The sequence below is a fragment of the Chlorocebus sabaeus genome, chromosome 17, assembly GCF_047675955.1.
Source record: "Chlorocebus sabaeus isolate Y175 chromosome 17, mChlSab1.0.hap1, whole genome shotgun sequence".
Lineage (NCBI taxonomy): Eukaryota > Metazoa > Chordata > Mammalia > Primates > Cercopithecidae > Chlorocebus > Chlorocebus sabaeus.
The window spans coordinates 49,823,225-49,846,585 of NC_132920.1; the positions used below are offsets into that span (position 1 = coordinate 49,823,225).

The 23,361-nt window shown below is 36.1% G+C and overlaps 1 protein-coding gene and 1 long non-coding RNA gene across 2 annotated transcripts in view; one reads left to right on the plus strand and one right to left on the minus strand.

Moving 5' to 3' along the window:
• Positions 1–5,225: 5,225 nt before the first annotated feature.
• LOC140708942 (uncharacterized) overlaps positions 5,226–23,361 on the plus strand; it is a 33,200-nt gene continuing 15,064 nt past the window's right edge. The window contains exon 1 of the long non-coding RNA XR_012089255.1: positions 5,226–5,386. This is a non-coding gene — a long non-coding RNA (uncharacterized lncRNA). The remainder of the gene's footprint in view (positions 5,387–23,361) is intronic.
• Positions 10,347–11,972, minus strand: PGK2 (phosphoglycerate kinase 2). Its single transcript, XM_007972297.3, has one exon. It carries the CDS (start codon positions 11,872–11,874, stop codon positions 10,621–10,623), a length of 1,254 nt encoding a protein of 417 aa, XP_007970488.3. The 5' UTR covers positions 11,875–11,972; the 3' UTR covers positions 10,347–10,620.

A 23,361-nucleotide genomic window follows, 5' to 3' on the forward strand; every position in this document is an offset into this window, starting at 1 on the left:
TCATGATTTTATTTTAGCACGAAAATCAGATGCCCTTGCTACACACGAGACAGTTGGTTACCCTCAGCTTCCTGACAGAGCCTTGTCTGATCTAGATGTCTAAGATAGTAAGGGTCTGGTAAAAATGTAGGCTATATGGTTGAAAGAGAGGGAGATATTTTATCTGGAAAGAGAGAATGTTAAATTTTGCTTCAAGATAGTTGGCTTATTTTATAGTAAAGAGTGTAGAAAGTTTAGAGAGGGGTCAGAAGAAACCATCTGTAAGATGAGGATATAAAGTGTCTAGCACTGTAGTAGGTGATTTTTATAATATTATATATATCTCAGCATACCATAAATGTGTTTGAATAAAGGAGGGTCTGTAAATAGTACACCTCACCAGCTCAGTAGACAAGAAAATCGGTTGCAGTCATTACATAAACTTAATCAATCTAAAAATTAATCTACAGTTACCTTAGAATATCTGTCAGAATTTTATATCTCTGAAATTAATTGAGAATTTCTAAATAAATAATGAATGAATGTGAGTTTCAACTACCTTTATATCATTTACTTAGGTATAATTATATAAATAACCTAAAAATAATAGGTAGCAAGTAGAGTTTTGATATAAATTTCAATTTTTTTCTCTGCTAGGGAAATCATTAGTTTTTGCTGATGAGATAGTCAAACAATTCACTCTCAATATCTCATCACAGTCACTGGTTCCTTTCTCTTCATCACTCTTCCTGCTGGTACAGTATGCAGAACTAACTTTTTGTGCTTTTCATTAATGACTTCTCATTACTTATATAGGAATTCAACTCTTTTTTTCTCTAATGATTGATTATCCTGTATCCTAGTTAGCTCACTTTCTTTACTGTAGCATGCTGTGATAAGTGGAACATTCCATTTCCTTTAACAAGAAAAAAAAATTCTTGATTGTGAAAATGAGGTTCCTGTTATGTAGCAACATGGGCATTGTTACATTTTTGCTCTCATTGTACAATTTGTATTTTCCACATATCTCTCAATATTACTTTCAATTTACAAAACAACAGCATCACCAACAATAAGAAATCAATAGCTGCAAATCTTCCATATGCCAAATGCTGTGCTAGACCCTGAAGTAGAGAGTTGAATAAGATGTAGTCTCTGACCTTCAAAAATTGAGAGAGGGGTATGTCAACAAAACATTCCAATAATATTAGAGAGTAAAACAACAGGTTTGCACAAAGAACAAAATACCCCAAAAGTGTGATTCATTCATCTGGAAGTGTGGATTGGGCAGGAAATGTTGGGTTAAGACATTTTGCAGAGGTCATATCTGAGCTTATCCAGTTAAGTCCATTTCCTTCTCAATTGTAAACGACTTGTCCCGATGAAAAGATGATTAATGCACTAATTATACTGTATTAAGAGTGTATACAATGAAAACTAAGCCTCTTTCTCACTCTACATTTTTTTTTTTGCTATCTATGCAAGCAACCAAATCACAACTTTAAACCACCAACAAGAATAAGCAAATACAAAACCAAATACTTAAATGTGCAGGTGTTGTATTAACTATCAATTTTCTCCTACAGAAACCAATTTCAGACATTTTGTGAATACCTACTTTTTCTTACCTGGGGAGTTCTTCACCTTCTTTTTATCTAAATAGCTCTATTAAGACAAAGAGTAGTTGAATCCATTTCACTGTTCTATATTTCTTTAAGTTCTTAGACACTGTAGTTTGGGGGATGTAGCCTTCATATATAGAAAGTAAATGTCAAGTTGCAAAAGTAATGTATGGTTGGAGAGCCAAGGTTCTGATTTTTTTTTTCTTCATCTACAATTTAGACCACCATGTACAATGTCCTTTAGCTTCTAGGTCATTCTTTTCTTTTTGTAGAGAGTCTTAGTAGATAAAAATTACAGCCAACAGTCTCAAGGATACCAACCAGGGCTTCAGAGCCATATAACTTAAAAACTAGAAGGAACCTCAGATAACATATAAATAAATATATGCTTTTTCAGCTAAAGAAACTCAGAGAAGTGAAATGATTTGCCTCAGTTAAAACAAGTAGGTAGTGGCATGACTGTCACTAGAACTAATTCCTGTTTCCTTTTAAACTGGTCTTTACCCTAATACAAAAGCTGAAATAGAAACACTGGAGAGCTGATTACAATACATATTACTGGATCTCATCACCAGAGGTTGTAATTCGTTAGGTATAATGGAGGCCCAGTAATCTGCATTTCTAACAAGTTGCTGGCTGCTGCTGCTGCCTTAGTAAGAATACATGGAGAAACCTGCTCTACAGCATGCATCTTGAGGCCTTATGTAAGTATTCTTAAACCCAAGCCTGTAATAACTTAGTAGAAAGAAGTTCTGACTCTAAAGTGAATATTTCCTTTTCCTTCCTAATAAGACAGTTCATCTCTCTGTAGTACACTTAAAGGTTTGATCTAGAACCTGAAGATTTTCTCTTCGTAATTATTTATTTAATTTAAAGCCAGTTAATGTATGCATGCTTCTTAAAATATGAAATAACATTTTTACTGTATGACTTACACCTTATTCATTAATCGAAAGTACCTTCATCAACATTCATGATTATTGATTTACACGTCGTGAATTTACCTATCCAATATTTACCCATCTTGTCAAATTAGTCAACAATGACTGTAAATTATTCTGTCACAAACTTGCAATCCCCTGCTATCCCTTTACCTCTCTGCCTCCATCTTCCTTTCCCTCCCCATTCACTACCTGAGCTCATGTGGTCATGTCAGAAATATATCATTAAACTGTAATGATTATACTTTTGCTTTTCTTTGCTCCACAGACACACACTGACAAAAATCATTCTTCTTTCAAAGAAATCACAGTGTCTAAATAATTCCAAGGTTTTATAAATATATTAAGAAAACAAATGCATTGAGCAAATATAACTGCCATATTAAAAGATATTTTTAATATCACTAGACTATTTTTGCTTTTCTAAAAGTATAATTTTCTCCTAGGTCAACTATACACGTTTAATTTGTATGCTCATTGCTTTCTATTAAAGCAATTATGTATATTTTCTGGAAAAAAGATCCTAACTTTTAATAGACAGAATTTAACTAGGGTTTTTGACAGAGATATTCTCAATCAACTACCTATTCTTCTCGCTTTCGATAGTCATGAAGGCAGTCATAGAAAATGAAGGTTTATAATGAGACACTATAGTACCCTACCATGGGGACAATGATTGACATCATGTTCTCATTAATCTCTCCTTTCTTCTTTTTTTTTTTTGGTAAAAAATAAAAAAGCCATATGAACATATGAACATTTTTCAGGGCAAGCATGGAGCCATTATGAAAGCTAAAATTGATTTTTTTCTTGAACATCTAAACATACACACATGTGGAGGACATATTTGGGTAGTGATTGTTTCTCAATGACATTCTTTTGGAGAAGGATGGGAGGTCATATCTTTTGAAGAATTTTGTGAGCCTTAATTTTTCAGAAAGTCTTAGGTCTTCTTTATGATTCTAAAGAGTTAGAGAAACCTGTGGTAATCCAAAGAGTGAAACTAAAGACCCGTGTTAGTCTCCTTAACTCTGGGCTTAGTTGAGAAACCTTCAGCAAGATTAGCTACATAATTGTAGGGGGAGGATGTCCAGTACAAAGCATGGCTTGACTTCATGTTAAAAATCCTTAACAATTTCAAGATGGCAACTGTAGAGCATTAAACCAAATGTAGGACTCTTCTGCGAGCAGGGCCCTGTGTGCCTGCGCAGGCCACAAGCTCACGAAGCTGACTCTACCTCCAATGTCTCCATGGATCTCTTTGTGTATTGTGAAATTTTCATAGTATTTTTTTAATGTTGTCTTAAATTCACCCTTTGTTATTCTTTCTTTTAGCAGCAGTTTTAATGGGGCCTATGATGACACAGTCGAAGAATATTATTGCCCAGGTTCCCTATCACCTAGATGTGATCATATTACTAAGTTCAGGCTGAGGGGATGTAAACAAAATTGATGTGTGTGACTTCCAGGGCTCCTCCTTAAAGCTGACTCTACCTTCATGTTTCCTTCCAGAATGCAAAGCTCAATTCATCTGCAGAGAAAGAAGCTGGGGATTCAGAACAGAAACTATGAAGAAAAAAAAGAGTTGCATGTATTTGTACCTTTTGGTAAATGAAACATGTTAAATGATACAAATGAAAAGTACCCTACTAAAAAAATTCCCAGGTGAAAGAGAAGGCAGGAGAACTTGAGGTACAGTCTGTTGGGCTCTGAGGTGAGGAGATGCCAGCTAAAACATTGCTTTTTAAATATGTAAGTTCATATGCCCTCTGATTTGTCATTTTCCAAATTTTTCTCCCTTACTTTTTATGAGATCTCCTCATCTTTCTAGGTTTATCATTAATATACTTTGCTTTAGAGAATGTAACTGAGTCACAACATCTAGGAGACTTCTAATAAATAAATAAGATTTGAAATTAAGGTAAAGTTTAAAGCATAAGGACATAAAAATGGCACCTACTTTTATTTTCTAGCATTTAGTTTATCACAGCTTTACTAACTAATGTTCCTTGAAATAAGCTATATCAATTTACAGATATTATTAAAAATGCACAGAAAATAAATGAATACTAATATCCAAGCATGTGAATTAAATAACTCAAATTGAAACCTTGGCAATACCACCATCTTATGGTAACATTTTAAGGTTTTTAAAACTTTGATATTAATACATAGCAAATTATTTTTAATGTATACAATTATAATATATAACTATAAAATTCTTATAACTATACCAAATATTATATTAAATATATACATACATCATATATGCACATATATGATAGATGTATGTGTATGTATTTATATACAGTCATACACACATTGTTTAACAACTGGGATATGTGTACTTACACAAATCTAAATGATATGGCCTACTACACACCTGAGCTATACGGAGTAGCCTATTGCTCCTAGGTTACAAACTCGTAAGGCATGTTACTGTACTGAATAACATAGGCAGTTATAATGCAATGGCAAGTATTTGTATATTTAAATATATATAAACATAGAAAAGGTACAGTAAAAACACTGTATAAAAGGCAAAAATGGTAAACCTATGTAGGGCACTTATCATGAATGGAGCTTGTAGGACTGAGAATTACTCTGGATGAGTGAGTAGAGGGTGAATATGAAGGCCTGGAACATTACTGTGTACTACTGCAGACTTTATGATTTATTTATTTATTTATTTATTTATTTATTTATTTATTTATATCTTGAGACAGAGTCTCGCTCTGTTGCCCAGGCTGGAGTGCCATGGCACAATCTCAGCTCACTGCATTCTCCACCCCCCGAGTTCAAGCAATTCTCCTGCCTCAGCCACCTAAGTAGCTGGGATTACAGGTGTGCGCCACCATGCCCAGCTGATTTTTGTATTTTTAGTAGAGACGGGGATTCATCATGTTGGACAGGCTGGTCTCAAACTCCTGACCTCGTGATCCACCCGCCTTGGCCTCCCAAAGTGTTAGTATTACAGATGTGAGCCACCACGCCCGGCCTACTAGTGCAGACTTTAGAAATGCTTTACATGTAGGCCACACTCAATTTATTACGAATATTTTTTTCTTTAATAATAAATTGACTATCTTGCTGTAAGTTTTTACTTTATAAACTTTTCATTTTTAACATTTTTTTACTCCTGCTTTTTGAAAACTTTTGTAACAAAATTTATCTTAAAGTACAAAGACATTGTATAGCTGTACAAAATTTTTAATTTCTTTATATTCTTATTCTATAAGCCTTTTTCTATTTTTTAAATAATTTTTAACTTTTTTAACTTTTTTGTTAAAAACTAAGACACATGCACACACCTTGGCCTAGGCCTACAGAGGGTCAGGATCATAGAGTCATCACTAGGTAATAGAAATTTTCCAACTCAAATCTGATCATATGAGTCCACTGTTGTACACGCAGCCTGTTGTTGAGTGAAACGTTGTTACTGGTCACATGACTGTATGTAGCTCCACAAACATCTCTTTCTAAAACTTCATTGTATTGTTATTTTTCCAATATGCTAATTCACTGGTTTTTCCCTCCCGCACTTTCAAGTCTTTTATTTCTACACCATTTAATATCTTATACTGGCAGTACTCGAATTTGTCATGTATTTTTATAATTCTTGTCAGTTTATTTTCTATCTCATGTGATTATCTTCTATATTCATTTTTCTTCTTTCATAATTTTTTAAATGAAGTGTGCTTGTTCTCTAAATGGTCTCCTTTCTCTTAAGGTAAATCATCTATGAAAGCATTTTCTCCATGGGTCTTACCGGTGTCTTGTGAAATTTTCATAGGTTTTTCTTTTTGATGTTGTCTTAAATTCACCCTTTGTTATTCTTCCTTTTAGCAACAGTTTTAATGGGGCCCATGATGACTCAGTTAAAGAACATTATTGTCCAGGTTCCCTGTCACCTAGATGTGATCATATTATGAAGTGCAGGCTGACGGGATGTAAACAAAATTGATGTGTGTGACTTCCAGTGCTTTTCCCTAAGAATAGGATGTTTTCTCTGAATTCCCTTTCCCTGCACAGTAGGTTGGAAAATGTCAACAACCAAATTAACCATCGTGCTGCTAGAGATGAAAATCAAGTACAGATAATGACAGAGACTTTACTCGATTAAGTCCTTGGATGAGCTCAAGAAGTGTCTACTTAGCTGTAACCCCTTGGAAAGTTACCTTAAGAAAGTAAAATTGCTATGTTGTTTGAGAAGCTATATTTTTAAGTATTGTTATTATGGTAGTTTCTAGATCAAGATTTCTCAACTCAATATGATTGACATTTGGGGCTGAATGTGTTTTTGTACTAAAAAGCTGTCCTGTGTATTTTAGGGTGTTTAGTAGCATCCTTAGCCATTACCACTAGAGGCATTCTTAGCCATACCACTACGGCATTCTTCTGGTCGTGACTAGCAAAAATGTCTCTGGACTTTGGCAAATGTCCCCTGTGGAACAATTGTGTTTCTGCTTGAGAACCACTAGTCTGTAGATTAACGAATGTAGACATTGTTCCCTGTAGTAACGCTGCCTTAATAAAACTTATAAAATATTGCTTTCACTTAGGAGTCGGTGAGAAGAAGTGACAAGGCATTGAAGCCTGGAAGGTGGTGATAATTCACCTGCTGCAGCGTTGGATAGAACTGTTAACTGTGGAAAGTACTAGGCAGAACGTATTCCTGTGGAGATTAAAGCTGCTAGAGAAGTGCTTAGAAAGGCAGAATGTCAGTATATTTTGATTGCTATATGCAGTTTTTAGTAAAATATTATAACAAAAAATGAGCACAGCTAGGAAAAAATGAACACTTGAAATTAGAAATAGAGGTGACAGAACTTTTTAAGGGAGATAATCTAAAATTGGCTAATAAACTAGAAAAGTGAGATTTCTCAGAGTTGAAAAAACTAACTGCCTCAGTACTTCAACAATGGGAAAAATAGTGTCACTCATGGCTTTTTTTAGAGTCCCCCCATTTGGACTTTTCAGCCAAAAGTATGAAAAAGCCACACACAAAGATTAGATTATAAATACTGCCTTCATACCACTACGAACTTTTTCATATGACCACGTTAGTCATCTTTAAAATAAAGAAAAGCGGGCCCAGGGCCGGGCTTACGCCTTTTAATCCCAGCACTTTGGGAGGCCGAGAGGGTGGATAACCTGAGGTCAGGAGTTGGAGACCAGCCTGGCCAACACAGTGAAACCCTGTCTCTACTAACAGTATAAAATTTAACCAAGTGTGATGGCATGTGCCTATAGTTCCAGCTACTTGGGAGGCTGAGGCAGGGGAATTGCTTGAACCCGGGAGGCGGAGGTTGCAGTAAGCAGAGATCACACCACTGCACACCAGCCTGGGCGACAAAGTGAGACTCTGTCTCAAAAAAAAATAAAAAATAAAAATAAAAATAAAAAAAGGCCAAGCAAAGAAGCCAATTAATTAAAAACAAGGATCAGAAGGTAAAGAAGTGTAACTAGAAGAGATTTTTGGTGAAGTTCTTCCAAATGAAACTAAACAGACCAGAAACCTTAATTCTTGAAAAAGTTGAAAAACCACTAGCTCAGCATTGAAAGGCTTTTAATTGTGTGATACAAAAAGATATCCTTGGTTTATTAAACCAGAACCAGCTGCTTGTCATGGTGGCTCACACCTGTAATCCCAGTACTTTGGGAGGCTAAGGCGGGAAGATCATTTGAAGCCAGGAGTTCAAGACCAGCCTGGTCAACATGATGAAACCCCATCTGCACTAAAACTACAAAAATTAACCAGATGTGGTGGTACATGCCTTAATCCCTGCTACTTGGGAGGCTGAGTCATGAGAATCTCTTGAACCCGGGAGGTAGAGGCTGCAGTGAGCCAAGATCGTGCCACCTTACCCCAGCCTGAGTGACAGAGAGAGATTCTGTCTCAGAAAAATCAAACAAACAAAACTGTACCAGCAAAAAGAGGCTAGGAAATCTGTGCGGTGGCCTGATATGGCCTGATGAAGCATACCACCTGCTTCAGAATATGCCACGGAAGTTAAGGAAACAAAGAAAATTTCCCAATTGGTCAAATGACCGGCCAGAAAAGGACAATGGATAAGTTCCTCCCAGAGACCAGAACCAGTCTAACCAAGGAAATTCTGGTGCTGCCAGGTCAGGGAGTTCTCGAAATTCTGATCCAGAGTGATTTATTTCATAATTGTAATGAGCCAGTGACTTTTTCTAGGTAAGTATTTTTGTTGCAGTTGTCCTATTTCTTTTTCACTATTGTATATTGGCTAGGTATGGAGTGAGGGGCTGGGAGGTATGAGAAAAATGACTGTGTTTCTGAGTTCATCACTGTTGGGCCCCCACTGGATCACACAGAAAGAATTGTGTGTAATTCAGAGATACCCAATTTTGAGTAGGATGCAGTAACTGGACAAGTCATTTGATTGTATAGTATCTCTTGGAGAACAGATGTTTTCTTTTTGGAAAGCAAAACAGAACAAAACAAAACATGAATACTTGTACATGGATACTTGGGAGGCCAGTATGGCAGTCTGTCAGAAACCATTAATTTTCCTCAGTGTTTTTTCCCTCCTTACTTCCTTTCAACAATAGAATCTATTGACTTTTTAGCTGGGCACAAGGTATGCAGCTAGAGAGAATACATCCCCAATCCTCCCTTGCAAAATAGGCCTTATCTCACAACAAATGCCAATAGGATAAGTGAAAACAAATTTCTAAACTTTTTGAATCATGTATTGAAAAGAAAACTAATTGCCTTTCAAGAACTTCCCCCTTCAAGTTGGCAATCAAGTAGCAAAAACTTGAACAGTGGCATCATACCATACACAGACTGAACTCCCTCACTGGGAGTAACAGATCTATTTCACCAGTTTGGTTCCCTAGATGACCTCATAAAGGAAAGCCTGTGTTATTTGCCCTGGGTTCTCAGGTGAGAGAGTGATATGTTTTAATCTTGTTTCAACTACAACTACTGAAGTTTTGATTCCATTAATCCTAACTCCTACATCTTTCCTGGGATTATTATGATATTAACATTCTGCTTAAAATATGTTGAAGTTGCAGATGTATTAAGATTTATATTTGAAGCTTAATTATTCAGGATATTGAATATACACAATTGATCTGGGGTTACGGGACATAAGACATTATAGCTGGGAAAGGTTAATCTGCATTTTTACTCTTAATTACTATTGTTATTAATAGCATTGCTCTGAACTACCTCTTTGTCTACAGAATAAAGCAAAATATTTTCCAATAAGTGTTTTTTTTGTTTTTTCTACATTTCTTATCATTTTATCTTCTGTTTTCTAATAGAGAATTATATCTATTTTCCCATTATTAAACTATGTATATATATTTTATTTATCTCAAAAACCAAGTTTTATAACATACCAGTTTTGTTATCTATTTATTAAAGAATGCCTGCCTTAAAAATAAAACAATTACGTATTTACAACTTGGGTTTAACTTGTAGCTCTTTTTCTAGCTGGCATTTGTGTGTACTCTTGTGCACTGATATGCACACAAACATAATTCTTACCTTGAGTTTAATTTCTTTTCTTTTTAAAAATTCTTGGGTTTAATAAGGATCTTTCATTTCCCTTTCTTTTTCCTATTTAGTATAACATTTCCTCTTAGCAGAACTTTAATGGTACCCATGAGTTCTTATACTTAATTATTTTTCTCAGTTTGAGCATATTTATTGTTTGTTTGTGAACTTTCATTCCACTCTTTCCCAACAACTTAAGTTTTGACTTTTGGGTTTCAAATTGTGAAACAATAGCAAAGTTGGACTAAAATAAAAAGATTCAGCTTCTTCAGCTCACCTTCTTTAATAGGCAACTTAAGAAAATGTCCTCCCTACAATGCACAATGGTGAAGTTCAAATGAGAACTTGAATAGGCAAATACACGACCAAACTAAAATGAACTGCTGTGCTGATACTAAGAGTTCCCGGTGGCCCGTTGCTTGTCCGTTACATAGGTCTTGATCTAGGAGTAGATTTTAACAAAAGTCACATGGAAATGTAAAAGCACTAAGCTGACTTAAAGGCTGTGGACAGAAAACAGAAGGAAGTAACACTATGTTAACTACATGTTGCTGAGGGCCTCTACGCCAGGAAGGATTTTACCTTCCAGAAGCTCTAGACTGGCACCACCTCCAGTGCTGACATGGCTGACTTTATCCTCAGTGTTCCATTTGGCACAGCAAGTAGCAGTGTCTCCACCCCCTATAATAGTGATGCAGCCCTTGGAAGTGGCTTTCACAATTTCATCCATGAGGGCTTTGGTTCCCTTAGCAAAGGCATCCCATTCAAATACTCCTAACGGCCCATTCCAAACAATTAGCTTTGCTTGAACCACAACTTGAGCATGATTCTTGTTGCTCTCAGGACCACAGTCCAAACCCATCCAGCCGGGAGGTATGCCAGATGCTACAGTGGCTTTTCCAACCTGAGCATTCTCATCAAACTTGTCAGCAGTAACAAAGTCAACAGGAAAAGTAATCCTTACACCATTCTTTTGTGCTTTGGTCATGATATCTTTGACAATCTTGGCTCCCTCTTCATCAAACAGAGAAGCACCAATCTCCATGTTGTTGAGTACCTTAAGGAAGGTGTAAGCCATTCCACCACCAATAATCATCTCATTGACTTTGTCCAGCATATTTTTGATAAGTTGGATCTTGTCTGCCACTTTGGCTCCACCAAGTATAGCCAGAAAGGGTCTCACTGGGTTTTCCAAGGCTTTAGCAAAGTAATCTAGTTCCTTCTTCATCAAGAATCCAGATGCTTTATGGGGCAGATTCACTCCCACCATGGAACTATGAGCCCGGTGCGCAGTGCCAAAAGCATCATTGACATAGACGTCCCCTAGCTTAGAAAGCGATGCTCGGAAGCCTTCTATTTTATCTGGCTCAGCTTTAATCTTCTTTCCAGAAGGATCTTGGCCCTTCCCTTCTTCCTCCACATGAAAGCGCAAGTTCTCCAGCAGGATGACTGAACCAGGAGCTGGGTTGGCACAGGCATTCTCCACTTCTGCGCCTACACAGTCCTTCAGGAACAGAACATCCTTGCCCAGCAAGGATTTGAGCTCAGCAGCAACAGGCTGTAAGGAATATTTGTCAGGCATGGGAACACCATCAGGCCGACCTAGATGACTCATAAGAACTACTGCCTTGGCTCCATTGTCTAGGCAGTACTTGATGCTTGGGATGGAAGCCTTGATCCTCTGGTTGTTTGTAATCAGGTTCTTCTTCATGGGAACATTGAAGTCTACTCTCATGATTACTCGCTTCCCTCTAACATCCAGTTTGTCTAAAGTCAACTTCTTAGAAAGAGACATCTTGACAATATAAAAACATAGGCTGACACCTGGATCTTAATGCTGAAGAACCAACTTGCTGTTGGGAGGCTGAGTCGGTGGTGATTTTTAACGTCCTTGCCCCTTGCCCCACCCCTTTCTTTTCCACACTGTCTCCAGCGCAACAGCCACTGTTAGACTGGAAAGGAAATCTAGCTTTGTGATTGGCTCATGGTCCTGTCAATCTGGATCTGAAATGTGTTGCTAGGTGAAGATTCCAACTGCCTGGACAGAGGGCCAGGTAGGGGATTAGAGGTACCTGGCTTTGGGCGAGACTTGGGTAGGTGAAGAAATCCCAGAATAAGAATGGTTCTAAAAAACAACAAGAATGGTCCTGAGGTCTGCGACTCCTTCTGGCTCTTTTTGCCCCCACCCCACAGCTCGGTTAACAGTTGCTCTTATTATTAAAAACAAAACAAAAAGAACTCCACCCCCACACCCGCAAACCTACATACACCTCATTCACGTTAAATCTTAACTTTTTGATATATAAAAACCTCTGTAGTGCCAAATAAAAGAAATATTTGAAATAATGATTTTCATATGAAACCTCGCTTATTCAAGTCAGCATAGTATAGTTCTGTCTTTTCCTTGTCTTGATAAATATTTCTGTTGAGGATGCGGCTTGTTGTTAGCCTTCATCTTTAGATATATTCTAGGATGGGATGGGAATGCTGTCATATTTTCACTACTTTGCTTCTTCCATTTTACTACCACGGAAGAATTTCAGACTACCATGAAAGAATGGTCACTTCTGCAGGAGAATCCCATAAGATCATAGCAAAAAGAGTATCAGTAACAAGTGCTGAAAGTAATGGTGACATTTCTTTCAGACTACAATGTTACGATGAGGTTCTTTATTTTTTCTCTCCTCTCTGTTTGCTTTGCTACCTATACAGCTTAGAAAATGAGCTGAGAAAAGTGCATGGTTTTCATAAGGATGAAAACATCTATTAGAATTGAAAGTGAGTGAGATAGTCCATTTTTGGAGATAGCAAATGTATGTGGCTAGTTGGTTTAGTAATGAAAATTGGCTTTACAATTTTTTTTCATTCAACTCTATAAGCTGAATGAACTAAATATGTAAAATGAAGTCTTTGACAGAAATATATTTGAGGCATCACCTACTGAGATAGCTAAAATAAAAAATAAAAACAAGTGTTGAGAAAGACGTGGACAAATTGGAATCCTCATTTATTGCTGATAGGAATGTCTAATGGTGCATCCATTTCAGAAAAGAGTTTATCAGTTCCTCAATGTTGAAAATTAAGTCAGCAGTATTTAAAAGCAACCTTAAATGGTGTTAAAAATATATAGTAACAGAAACTCTCAGTTATTGCTCCCAGGAATGAAATATGCTACAGCCATTTTGGGAAACAGCTTGGCAGTTTCTTACAAATATGCATAGACTTACCATACAAGTCATCAATCCTATTTCCAGATATTCATCCAAGGACGTCAAAAACCTGTATTCTCTCAAAATTCTGTAAACAAATGTTTAGAGTAGTTTTCTTAATAATTACCAAAAATTGTATATTCTTCAAGTAATAAATAAATAAACTGTGATAGATCCATGCGATGGAATATTATTTTAAAAAAAGAAAAGAAACAAGCTATTTACTTACACAAAAGCCCTGGATAAAACTTAAATATGTCTTACTAGCTGAAGAAAGCCAGGCAAAATAATTATGTAGAGATTGTACAATTCCATTTGTATGATATTTGAAAAAAGGCAAGACTATAGGGATGGAAAACATATCAGTGGTTGCTACATGTTAGGAGAAGACAGGGTGGTCAACTATAATGGGGATACGCAGAAGGATTTTTAGTGTGGTAAACTTTTCTATGAGGTACTGGAGTGGTGGATACAACATTCTATGCACTTGTCAAAATTCATAGAATTTTACATTGTAGAGAGTGAACTTTATGAATGCAAATAAAAAAATATGATCTAGAGTGTTAGGGAATCTTATTATGTAATATAGCCTCTGACAAATAAGCCTAACTGTATTGTAATATATAGGAAATTTTACTACAGGTGATGTGGAAATTTTACTACAGGTCATGTGGAAAAAAAAAGGAGATGACTTAAGTAACTTTGCAAAAGAGGTTTTCAGTTTGTAAAATTAAAGACGAAAACAACTGTCCATAAATATAATACTCTAGTTGGTAAGTTTGAATATCACACACTTATAGGTGAATAATTCTTAAACTATGTGTGTTATTAGAGATAAGCAAATAATGGAAGATAATAAAAAGTTTCTCACTGTCAGGAAAATAAGTTACAAATAAGCAAGAGCAGAATGAACTCTGTGGTGCTAGATTAAGAGTCTGAGATATCAGTATGAACTCATATTAAGTTCAATATACACATAGGTTGATATGGAAATAATTGCAGATATGTGTATAATATGTGTTCATTTTCTATTGCTACTGTAACAAACTGTCACAAATTTAGCTACTTGAAATAACACAATTTTGTGTTCAAAAACAATCCTGTACATCAGAAATTCAGGTTGGCTCTCCTGGTTTCTTGCTCTGGATTTTATAAAGTTTTTTTGGCTGGGTTTTCATTACTAGGCTCTAGGAAGAATTTGCTTCTAATCTCGTTTAGGCTTTTGGCAGGATTCAGTTCCTTGCAATTATAGGACTGAGCTACCTGCTTTTGGCTAGCTGTTAACAAACCCCTGAAGGTCCTCTCAGGTTTGTAGATTCCTATATCTGAGAGCCAGCAATGATGCATTGAATTCTTAGAGTTGGAATCTCTCTGATTTTCATTTCTACTCCATCTGTTTTCTGCTTTCAGCCAGAGAAAATTCTCTGCTGTTAAGGACTCATTTGATTAAGTTGGGCCAAACTAGATAATACAGGATAAACTCCCCAATTAAATACTGTGATATAATTATATCTGCAAAGTCTCTTTTGTCATGTAGCACCAGTATTTACAAGTTCTGGGGAATAGGATATGGACATCTTTGGTGGGCCATTATTCTGCCTACTCAAACAGGATTTGGATACACACAAATATTTTCAAGCTCTGTTCATAAGAGGGCAGAGAAGCAGTGACTTATAAATAAATAAGTGGGGGTGGGGGAAGGACAAAATTTATAGAGGAATTCCAAATAATGTGTGTAGATACATTCTTCTACTAGAAGTGGAGCTTAATTGACTGCTTGAATGTAGTGATAAATAGATTCTGAGTATTCAAATTATTATTCATCATGATTTACAAATATTATAATTGAAAGACCCAAAAGGAAAATATGCTCTTCTGTTTTGACACCTTTCTGTAAAGAAGATTTGCAGTGTGTTCTGCACTAACCTAAACCACAAGGGCATTTTGTCACTACTTCCCCAAGATCTGTCTTCATGTAACAGCATCAAGCTCTGAGGACCTTGTCTTTCAAAATTAAAATCCTGATACCACATATCACCCCACATAGAGGCTGAAATGTCTTCTTGACTAAATCAAGTTTTCATCTATGTTCACAGTATCAGTGTCTCTACGTCCTGCTGTTCTTGGACAGGTTTTCCAGGTTTTGTTTATGCAAATGTCCTCTGTTTCTCTCCAGGACTTTTAAGGCCGGCTTACTTAGCTACTAGTATTTGCTCATGGTGGTGACTGATTAAAATCTATGGTGGAAAGATTTCATCACAGGCTTTCAATTTTCTTTGAAAATTGGAACATGTTATGGATATACTCGATTATTCTTTCTATTAGGAAGCCTTTGAAATATTTGGAGCAGTTTAACTTCAATTCACCTTTCTGTTGACAATGATTGTAAAATATGCAACTACATATTCCCTATGTTATGCAGAGTTCTGGGTGCTGAAATGACCAATAATCTATAGTTACACATATTCTCATGTACATATCGTGTCATTTTAGTCACTAATTTTTGATATTTCAAAATACACCAATCCTTCTTTTAACAATTTAAAAATAATTTTTAAATTGCTTATGAATTTGTAAATGTCCATATTAATAATAGCAGCAAATTACAATTTATGCATTTGAAAATATTTCCATGAGTTCTTGGGATCATTGTAAAAGGTAGGCTAAGGTCTGTGTGGTGCTATTTCCCACTTTCAATGGTGAAAACTGCTACTCTTGTATCAACCTAATAGATAACTTCTTACATAGTGCAGAATTAGTTTGAAAACAACAGAATAATTCACACGATAACATTATGTATGAATTAGCTGATGCATTTGTTTTAAAGTATACCTTTTTTGCATTTGTTCCTCCATCTACTTATCTATTCTTCTAACAGTTCTGTTGCATAAATTTTAAGTAAATTTTACTCTTTTTATATTTTTTTTCTATAATCTAATTTTTTAGAAGATAAAAGGACATGTGGAGATATGGCCAGAATTAAATAGCTAAGTTACTCAGTCACAAATAGGTAAATTTTAGGACGTTTGTGTATTAAATTCCTACAGATCTCTGTTATTGATTATTAATTGATATAGGCACTGAATAGGACAAACTCAATGTGAAGACTAAGAATTTTAGTGTTATTGCAATAAAGTTAATGTGACATAAGTTCTATAAATATTATAGTATATAACACAAATTATTACCAGTTGAAACTAATCCTAGGGGAGAATTGATGTATTGCTGATATTAGGTTTTATTTTCCTTAAGGAGTCCAAATTAGATCAGTGGATGTAATCATCCTTAATAAGAAAATTGTCTTCTTAAAGTTATAATTGAAAAGCGTGTTTCAAGAGTGAACACTTTAATTAAAATTTTAATAAAAGAGATTGGAAGCTACGGAGTTTAATTCACAGCAATAAGTTATTTTAGAGTTATTTAAAACTAATGAGTAACCTGGGATTATTTTTCTAAAGACGTTCCAAAAACTTTTATCAATTTAGCTTTAAATATATTTTATTATTCTACAATAAAATAATGAATTAATTCATTAAAACTAAAACAATTGTAAGTATCAGCTTGTCTTCTAATACTGAAACTCAGGACATTCCCATTGCTATATGATTTTTCTATTACTCCCAAGCTAAAAAGTTTCAATAGAAAATAGAAGTATTGGATGCCTCCTGAGAAACAAATGGTCCACTGAATTTTAATAAAATATATCTTTACTTATTAAGGCTACTACTTAATCCTCATTATGATGTATCTAATTGTGGCTTGCATTATGCAAAACATATTTATAATTTAAACAATTATATTAGTTGATTAACTTTTGATACAGTCAAAATATTTGCCTGATACTATTTCTTGGGGTTTCATCTGTTATAGCATGTTGAGGATAACACTGCAATAGAGAAAGGGCATAGATGGGAAAGGAGACAGCTGTAGTTTGCATAAGCTCTAAGCTAAAAGAAACACAGATTATGAAAATGTGTCTTTGTATCTCCAACATTAACTAGGGGAATTGGGACAGTTATTGGATAAATTCACTGCAGGTGACAAGAATAATTGATGAACTAGTTTAATCGAAATATATGGAAGACTATATACATTCCAAAAATACGACCCAACACCACTGATTTCTGTATAAGATGAAGACCTGTAAAATAGATTCTAGTTCTCAGTCTCTTATCTAGTTTTGGAAATTCCAATGTGAGACAGGGAATGATATGGACCTCCTTTTAGTAACAACCAAAACCTATGGGAGGCCCTAAGGTTTTTGAATTCTTGTATTTCCTGGGAGGCAGAAAGTGGCCTTCAGTGGAAGTCCAAAAACCAAGAAGAGAGATTGAGTTGCTGTAGAGGATATTTGTTGCATTGTTTCTCTCTCCATTGTATGCAGTTGAAATCAAGCCTATTCATGAGTGTGATCAGGATGGACTTAACTGGAGCAGCAATTGGAAAGGGTATGCCTTGTAAACTGTGATGGGCTAAGTCCTGGGAAGTACTGAAATGTTGATGTTATAATTCAGTAAAATAAAGTGTCAAGAAAAAAGGAAAAAAGAAAAAAAGTGAAAAGACCACAGAGAAGAAAGAATAACTAAAAAAGTGAAAAGACAAATAAAATAAGAGAGGAAAGAGAAACTTGATATGTCATTTCGAACTCTCTTTCTTTATCACTTCAAAATCTCTTTCTTTTATTGTTCCAATTGTAGAGTTCTATAGAGGTGATACTGAAGCCAGGCTGGAGTGAAGCCCCATGAACAATAATTATGCTTAAGTCTGGTAGGCTCTAGCTCTCAGCTGATAATCTAGGAAATAAGCTATTGAAGTAGATGTACTATAATGTTCCCTAGAGGACAGACAATATCTATGCTGGAAATGGGAATAGGGAGCAGGAAATCATGCACTATATTGTAGGAGGCTCTTTCAATGTATATTTTCTCCAATTTCAACACACACACATAAATGAAGTTAGTACTTGAGGCTTGGCTCACCCCGCAGATTGGTAATAACGACAATAAAGATATTTATAAGGAGAAAAATTCAACATCTCTGAGGAGCTTCAGCATTATGAGTGAAAGCTAACAGATAGCAAAATATATCTAGGGAAGCCAAATTCATAGCTTAACACAAGATTTAAACAAATGGAAAAAGTCTTACAGAAATGATTACAATGAAAATATGAAGGACAATAAAGCCATTATAAAGCATAACCACTTCAATTTATTGGATACAAAAAAATGTTGAAATATGTAACTCAAAGGGATAGATTGCATCATAAAATAAAAGCTTTAAAATGATGAATGAATGATCAGATAATTTGTGGAGGAATTCTTGCATAACACACCAGAAGAGGGCCAAGAGGAAATGAGTGAGGACAAAGTTAAGGTGTGAGGAAATTAAAATTTGTAACAATATTAATATCTATCACAGAGAAGTCATAAAAGGAGAAAAAATATAAAATGAAGATGATTAAGGTTTTAACAAATTACATCCTATAATAGAATAAAAAAATCAGATCTCAGGTTCAAAGTGTTCATAACATGATATGCAGAATAGCCAATATTTGAAACAAATTCACACTCTAGAAACACTACAATGAATTTTAGGAACATTAACACCAAGAACATATATTTTTCTTAAGTTTCCAGGGTAGAAAAGCAGATCACTGCAAGGGAAAAGATTCAGATTGAGATCCCACAACAGGGTGACTATAGTCAATAACTTAATTTTACATTTTAGAATAACCATTATAAAAGACTGTGATTGTATTGTTCGTAACATAAATGATAAATGCTTGAGAGTATGACACTCTCTTCTCCATGATGTGATTATTTCACATTGCATGCTTGTATCAAAACATTCAAAACATCTCATGTACCCCACAAATATACACACTTACTATGTACTCACAAAAATTAAAAATTAAAAAAATTAAATTAAATACAAAAATTTTCACAATTAGCAAAAACAAATTTTAACCTAAACTTTTATATCTAGGTAATGTATAATTTAAATGGGAGAGTTAATTAAAAAGTATTTCCAATAATAAAGAATATCAGAATTTTTGTCTCACTGAGAGATAAAAGAAATTTCTTAAAAAAATAAATAAAAACAAAAGACCAACTCCTATTCAAATAGGAGGAAATTGAAATGCAGAACAAATCAATAAATTTGGAAAATGAAGCATGACTAAAAATTCTAGTAGAATTAATTGTCCAAATAAGTAATCATCACAGTTTTTAGGATATTCATTGTTGTTTTAAATCATAATTTGATTTTTATAATACTGTCTTATAGTTTTGCCAATATATAAAAGCACTGTTTATGTTGATAGGTTGATCTTAAATATGTCTTCCTTGCTGAGGTTTCCTACAAATTTAAGAAAAATCTTGAAATAATGAATGTACAAATGACTTAAGTAATTGCTTAATGTCAAAATAATTAGATTTCTCTTTCCTTCTTATCTTTATGCTTATTGTCATATATCTTAATTTGAATTGTTTTGGACAAGGAATCGACAATATTTCAAACACTTGAAGTGATATTAGGCGTTGATATAGTTTGGCTCTCCCAAATTCTGGGAATTGTATCTCCCAGAATTCCCATGTGTTATAGGAGGGACGCAGGAGGAGGTAATTGAGTCACGGGCGCCAGTCTTTTCTGTGCTATTCTCATGATAGTGAATAAGTCTCATGAGATCTGATGGGTTTATCGGGAGTTTCCGCTTTTGCTTCTTCTTCATTTTCTGTTGCTGCCATGATGTAAGAAGCACCTTTCACCTCCCACCATAATTCTGAGGACTCCCCAGCACTGTGGAACTTTTTGTCCAATTAAACCTCTTTTTATTCCCAGTCTTGGGTACGTTCTTTATCAGCAGGGTGAAAATGGACTAATACAATAAACTGGTACCAGAAGTGGGGCATTGCGGAAAAGATACCTGAAAATGTGGAAGCAGCTTTGGAACTGGGTAACAGGCAAAGGTTGGAACAGTTTGGAGGGTTCAGGAGAAGACAGGAAAATGTGGGAAAGTTTGGGACTTCTCAGAGACTTGTTGCATGGCTTTGACCAAAATGCTGATAGCAATATGGACAATAAGGTCCAGTCTGAGATGGTCTCAGATGGAGATGAGGAACTAGTTTGGAACTGGAGTAAAGGTGACTCTTGTTATGTTTTAGCAAAGAAACTAGTGGCATTTTGCCCCTGCTCTAGAGATCTGTGGAACTTTGAACTTAAGAGAGATGATTTAGGATATCTGGTAGAAGAAATTTCTAAGCAGTAAAGCGTTCAAGATGTGACTTGGGTACTGCTAAAGGAATTCAGTTTTAAAAGGGAAATGAACCAAAAAGGTTCAGAAATTTCCGTCCTGACAATGCAATAGAAAAGAAAAAAACATTTTCTGGGAAGAAATTCAAATCAGCTGCAAAAATTTGCATATGTAGCAAGGAAACTAATGTTAATCCCCAAGACCATGGGGAAAATGTCAATAGGCCGTGTCAGAGAGCTTCATAGCAGCACTCCCCATCACAGGCCCAGAGGCCCAGGAGGAAAAAGTGGTTTCATGGTCCAGGCCCAGGATCCCCATGCTGTGTGCAGCTTAGGGACTTGGCGCCCTGTGTCCCAGCTGCTCCAGGTTTGGCTGAAAGGGGCCAGCATACAGTTTAGGCTGTGGTTTCAGAGGGTGGAAACCCCAAGTCTTGGCAGCTTCCATGTGGTATTGAGACTGCGGGTGCACAGAAATCAAGAATTGAGGTTTGGGAACCTCCGCCAAGATTTCAGAAGATGTATGAAAACGCCTGGATGACTAGACGAAAGTTTGTTGCAGGGGCAGGGCCCTCATGAAGAATCTCTGCTAGCACAGTGCAGAAGGGAAATGTGGGGTTGGATCCCCCACACAGCATTCCCAGGGGTGTGCTGCTTAGTGGAGCTGTGAGAAGAGGGCCACCATCCACCAGACCCCAGAATGGTAGATCCACCAACAGCATGAACCATGTGCTTAGAAAAGTCACAGACACTCAATGCCAGCCTGTGAAAGCAGCCAGGTGGGTGGCTGTACCCTGCAAAACCATAGGGCAGAGCTGCCCAAGACCATGGGAACCCACCTCTTGCATCAGAGTAACCTAGATATAAGGCCTGGAGTAAAAGGCGATCATTTTGGAGCTTTAAAGTTTGACTGCCCCGCTGGATTTCAGACTTGCATGGGACCTGTAACTCCTTTGTTTTGGTCAGTTCCTTCCATTTGGAATGGCTGTATTTACCCAATACCTGGACCCCCATTGTATCTAGGAAAGAACTAGCTTGCTTTTAATTTTACTGGCTCTTAGGTGGAAGGGACTTGCCTTGTCTCAGTTGAGACTTTGAACTGTGGACTTGTGGGTTAACGCTAAAATGAGTTAAGACTGTGGACTGGGTACAGTGGCTCACGCCTGTAATCCCAGCACTTTGGGAGGCCTAGGCGAGTAGATTTCCTGAGCTCAGGAGTTCAAGACCAGCCTGGGCAACAGGGTGAAACTCCATCTCTGCTAAAATACAAAAAAATAGCCAGGTGTGGCAGCATGCTCCTGTAGTCCCAGCTTCTCGAGAGGCTGAGGCAGGAGAATTGCTTGAACACAGGAGGCAGAGTTGCAGTGAGCCAAGATCATGGCACTGCACTCCAGCCTGGGCAACACAGCAAGACTCTGTCTCCAAAAAAAGAAGAAGAAAAAAAATAGACTTTGGGGGGCTATTGGGAACGCATGGTTGGTTTTGAAATGTGAGGACATGAGATTTGGAGGGGCCAGGGGTGGAGTGATATGGTTTGGCTGTGTCTCCACCAAATCTCAACTTGAATTGTATTTCCCAGAATTCCTACCTGTTGTCAGGGGGACCCACGGGGAGGTAGTTGAATCATGGGGGCTGTTCTTTCCCATGCTATTCTCACAATAATAAATAAGTCTTACGGGATCTGATGGGTTTATCAAGGGTTTCCACTTTTGCTTCTTCCTCATTTTCTCTTGCTGCTGACACATAAGATGTGCCTTTCACCTCCCCCCGTGATTCTGAGGCCTCCCCAGCCATGTGGAACTGTCCAATTAAACCTCTTTTTCTTCCCAGTCTTGGGTATGTCTTTATCAGTAGCATGAAAACGGACTAATACAAACTTATTTCAGACACACTTTGTTTTTTCCAAATTTTAAGTTTTCTGAAATCAAGATGCTCCTGGCATTGAAGTGAGTTACAGATATGAATAGAATCTACTATTCATTCTAGTAGAAGACAGAAAATTTTGTTCAATTTGTCTTAGTTTCACTTTTCTGTTGGCAATATATGTAAAATATACCTTTCATTATCCTATGTACAGAATTCTGGGTGCTGAAATGACCAATAATACATATTAATATAAACAAATTTAATCAATTATTTTAGGAACAAAATAGACTAATACTTTAGTAAATATGAACACTTACTTTTTATGAAACAATTAATATGCCATTTAAAGCTCTTAATGTAAAGTTCTAAAAAACTTTTGCATTCTAAAAATTTTCTTTTTTTTTTAATTAGCAACTTAGGATTTATTTTAGATTGCCATTGATAGCTCATTAGTCTTTTTAAAGCATCATTTCTTCCTTGGTTCTGTCTTTTTTTAAGCTTTTATTTTAGGTTCAGGAGTGCATGTGCAGGTTTGTTATACAGGTAAATTGCATGTCATGGGGCTTTGCAGTACAGATTATTTTATCACCCAGGTAATAAGCATAATGCCCAATAGGTGGTTTTTCATTCCTCACCCTCTTCCCACCCTCCACCCTTAAGTAGGCCCCAGTGTTTGTTGTTCCCTTCTTTGTTCCATGAGTATTCAATGTTTAGATCCCACTTCTAAGTGAGCCTGCAGTATTTGTTTTTCTGTTCCTGTGTTAGTTTGCTTAGGATAATGGCCTCCAGCTCCATCCATATTGTTATAAAAGCAGCTAGAAAGAAGAGAAAGGTAACCTACACAGGGACTTTATACTAACAGCAGAACCTTCAGCAGAAACCCTACAAGCCAGAAGAGATTGGATGCCTAGTCAGCACTCTTAGAAAAAGAATTTTCAAGCAAGAATTTCACATCCAGA

Bases quoted from the DNA above. Each gene is read 5' to 3' on its own strand.
- PGK2 (XM_007972297.3), bottom strand. From the start codon at position 11,874: ATGTCTCTTTCTAAGAAGTTGACTTTAGACAAACTGGATGTTAGAGGG.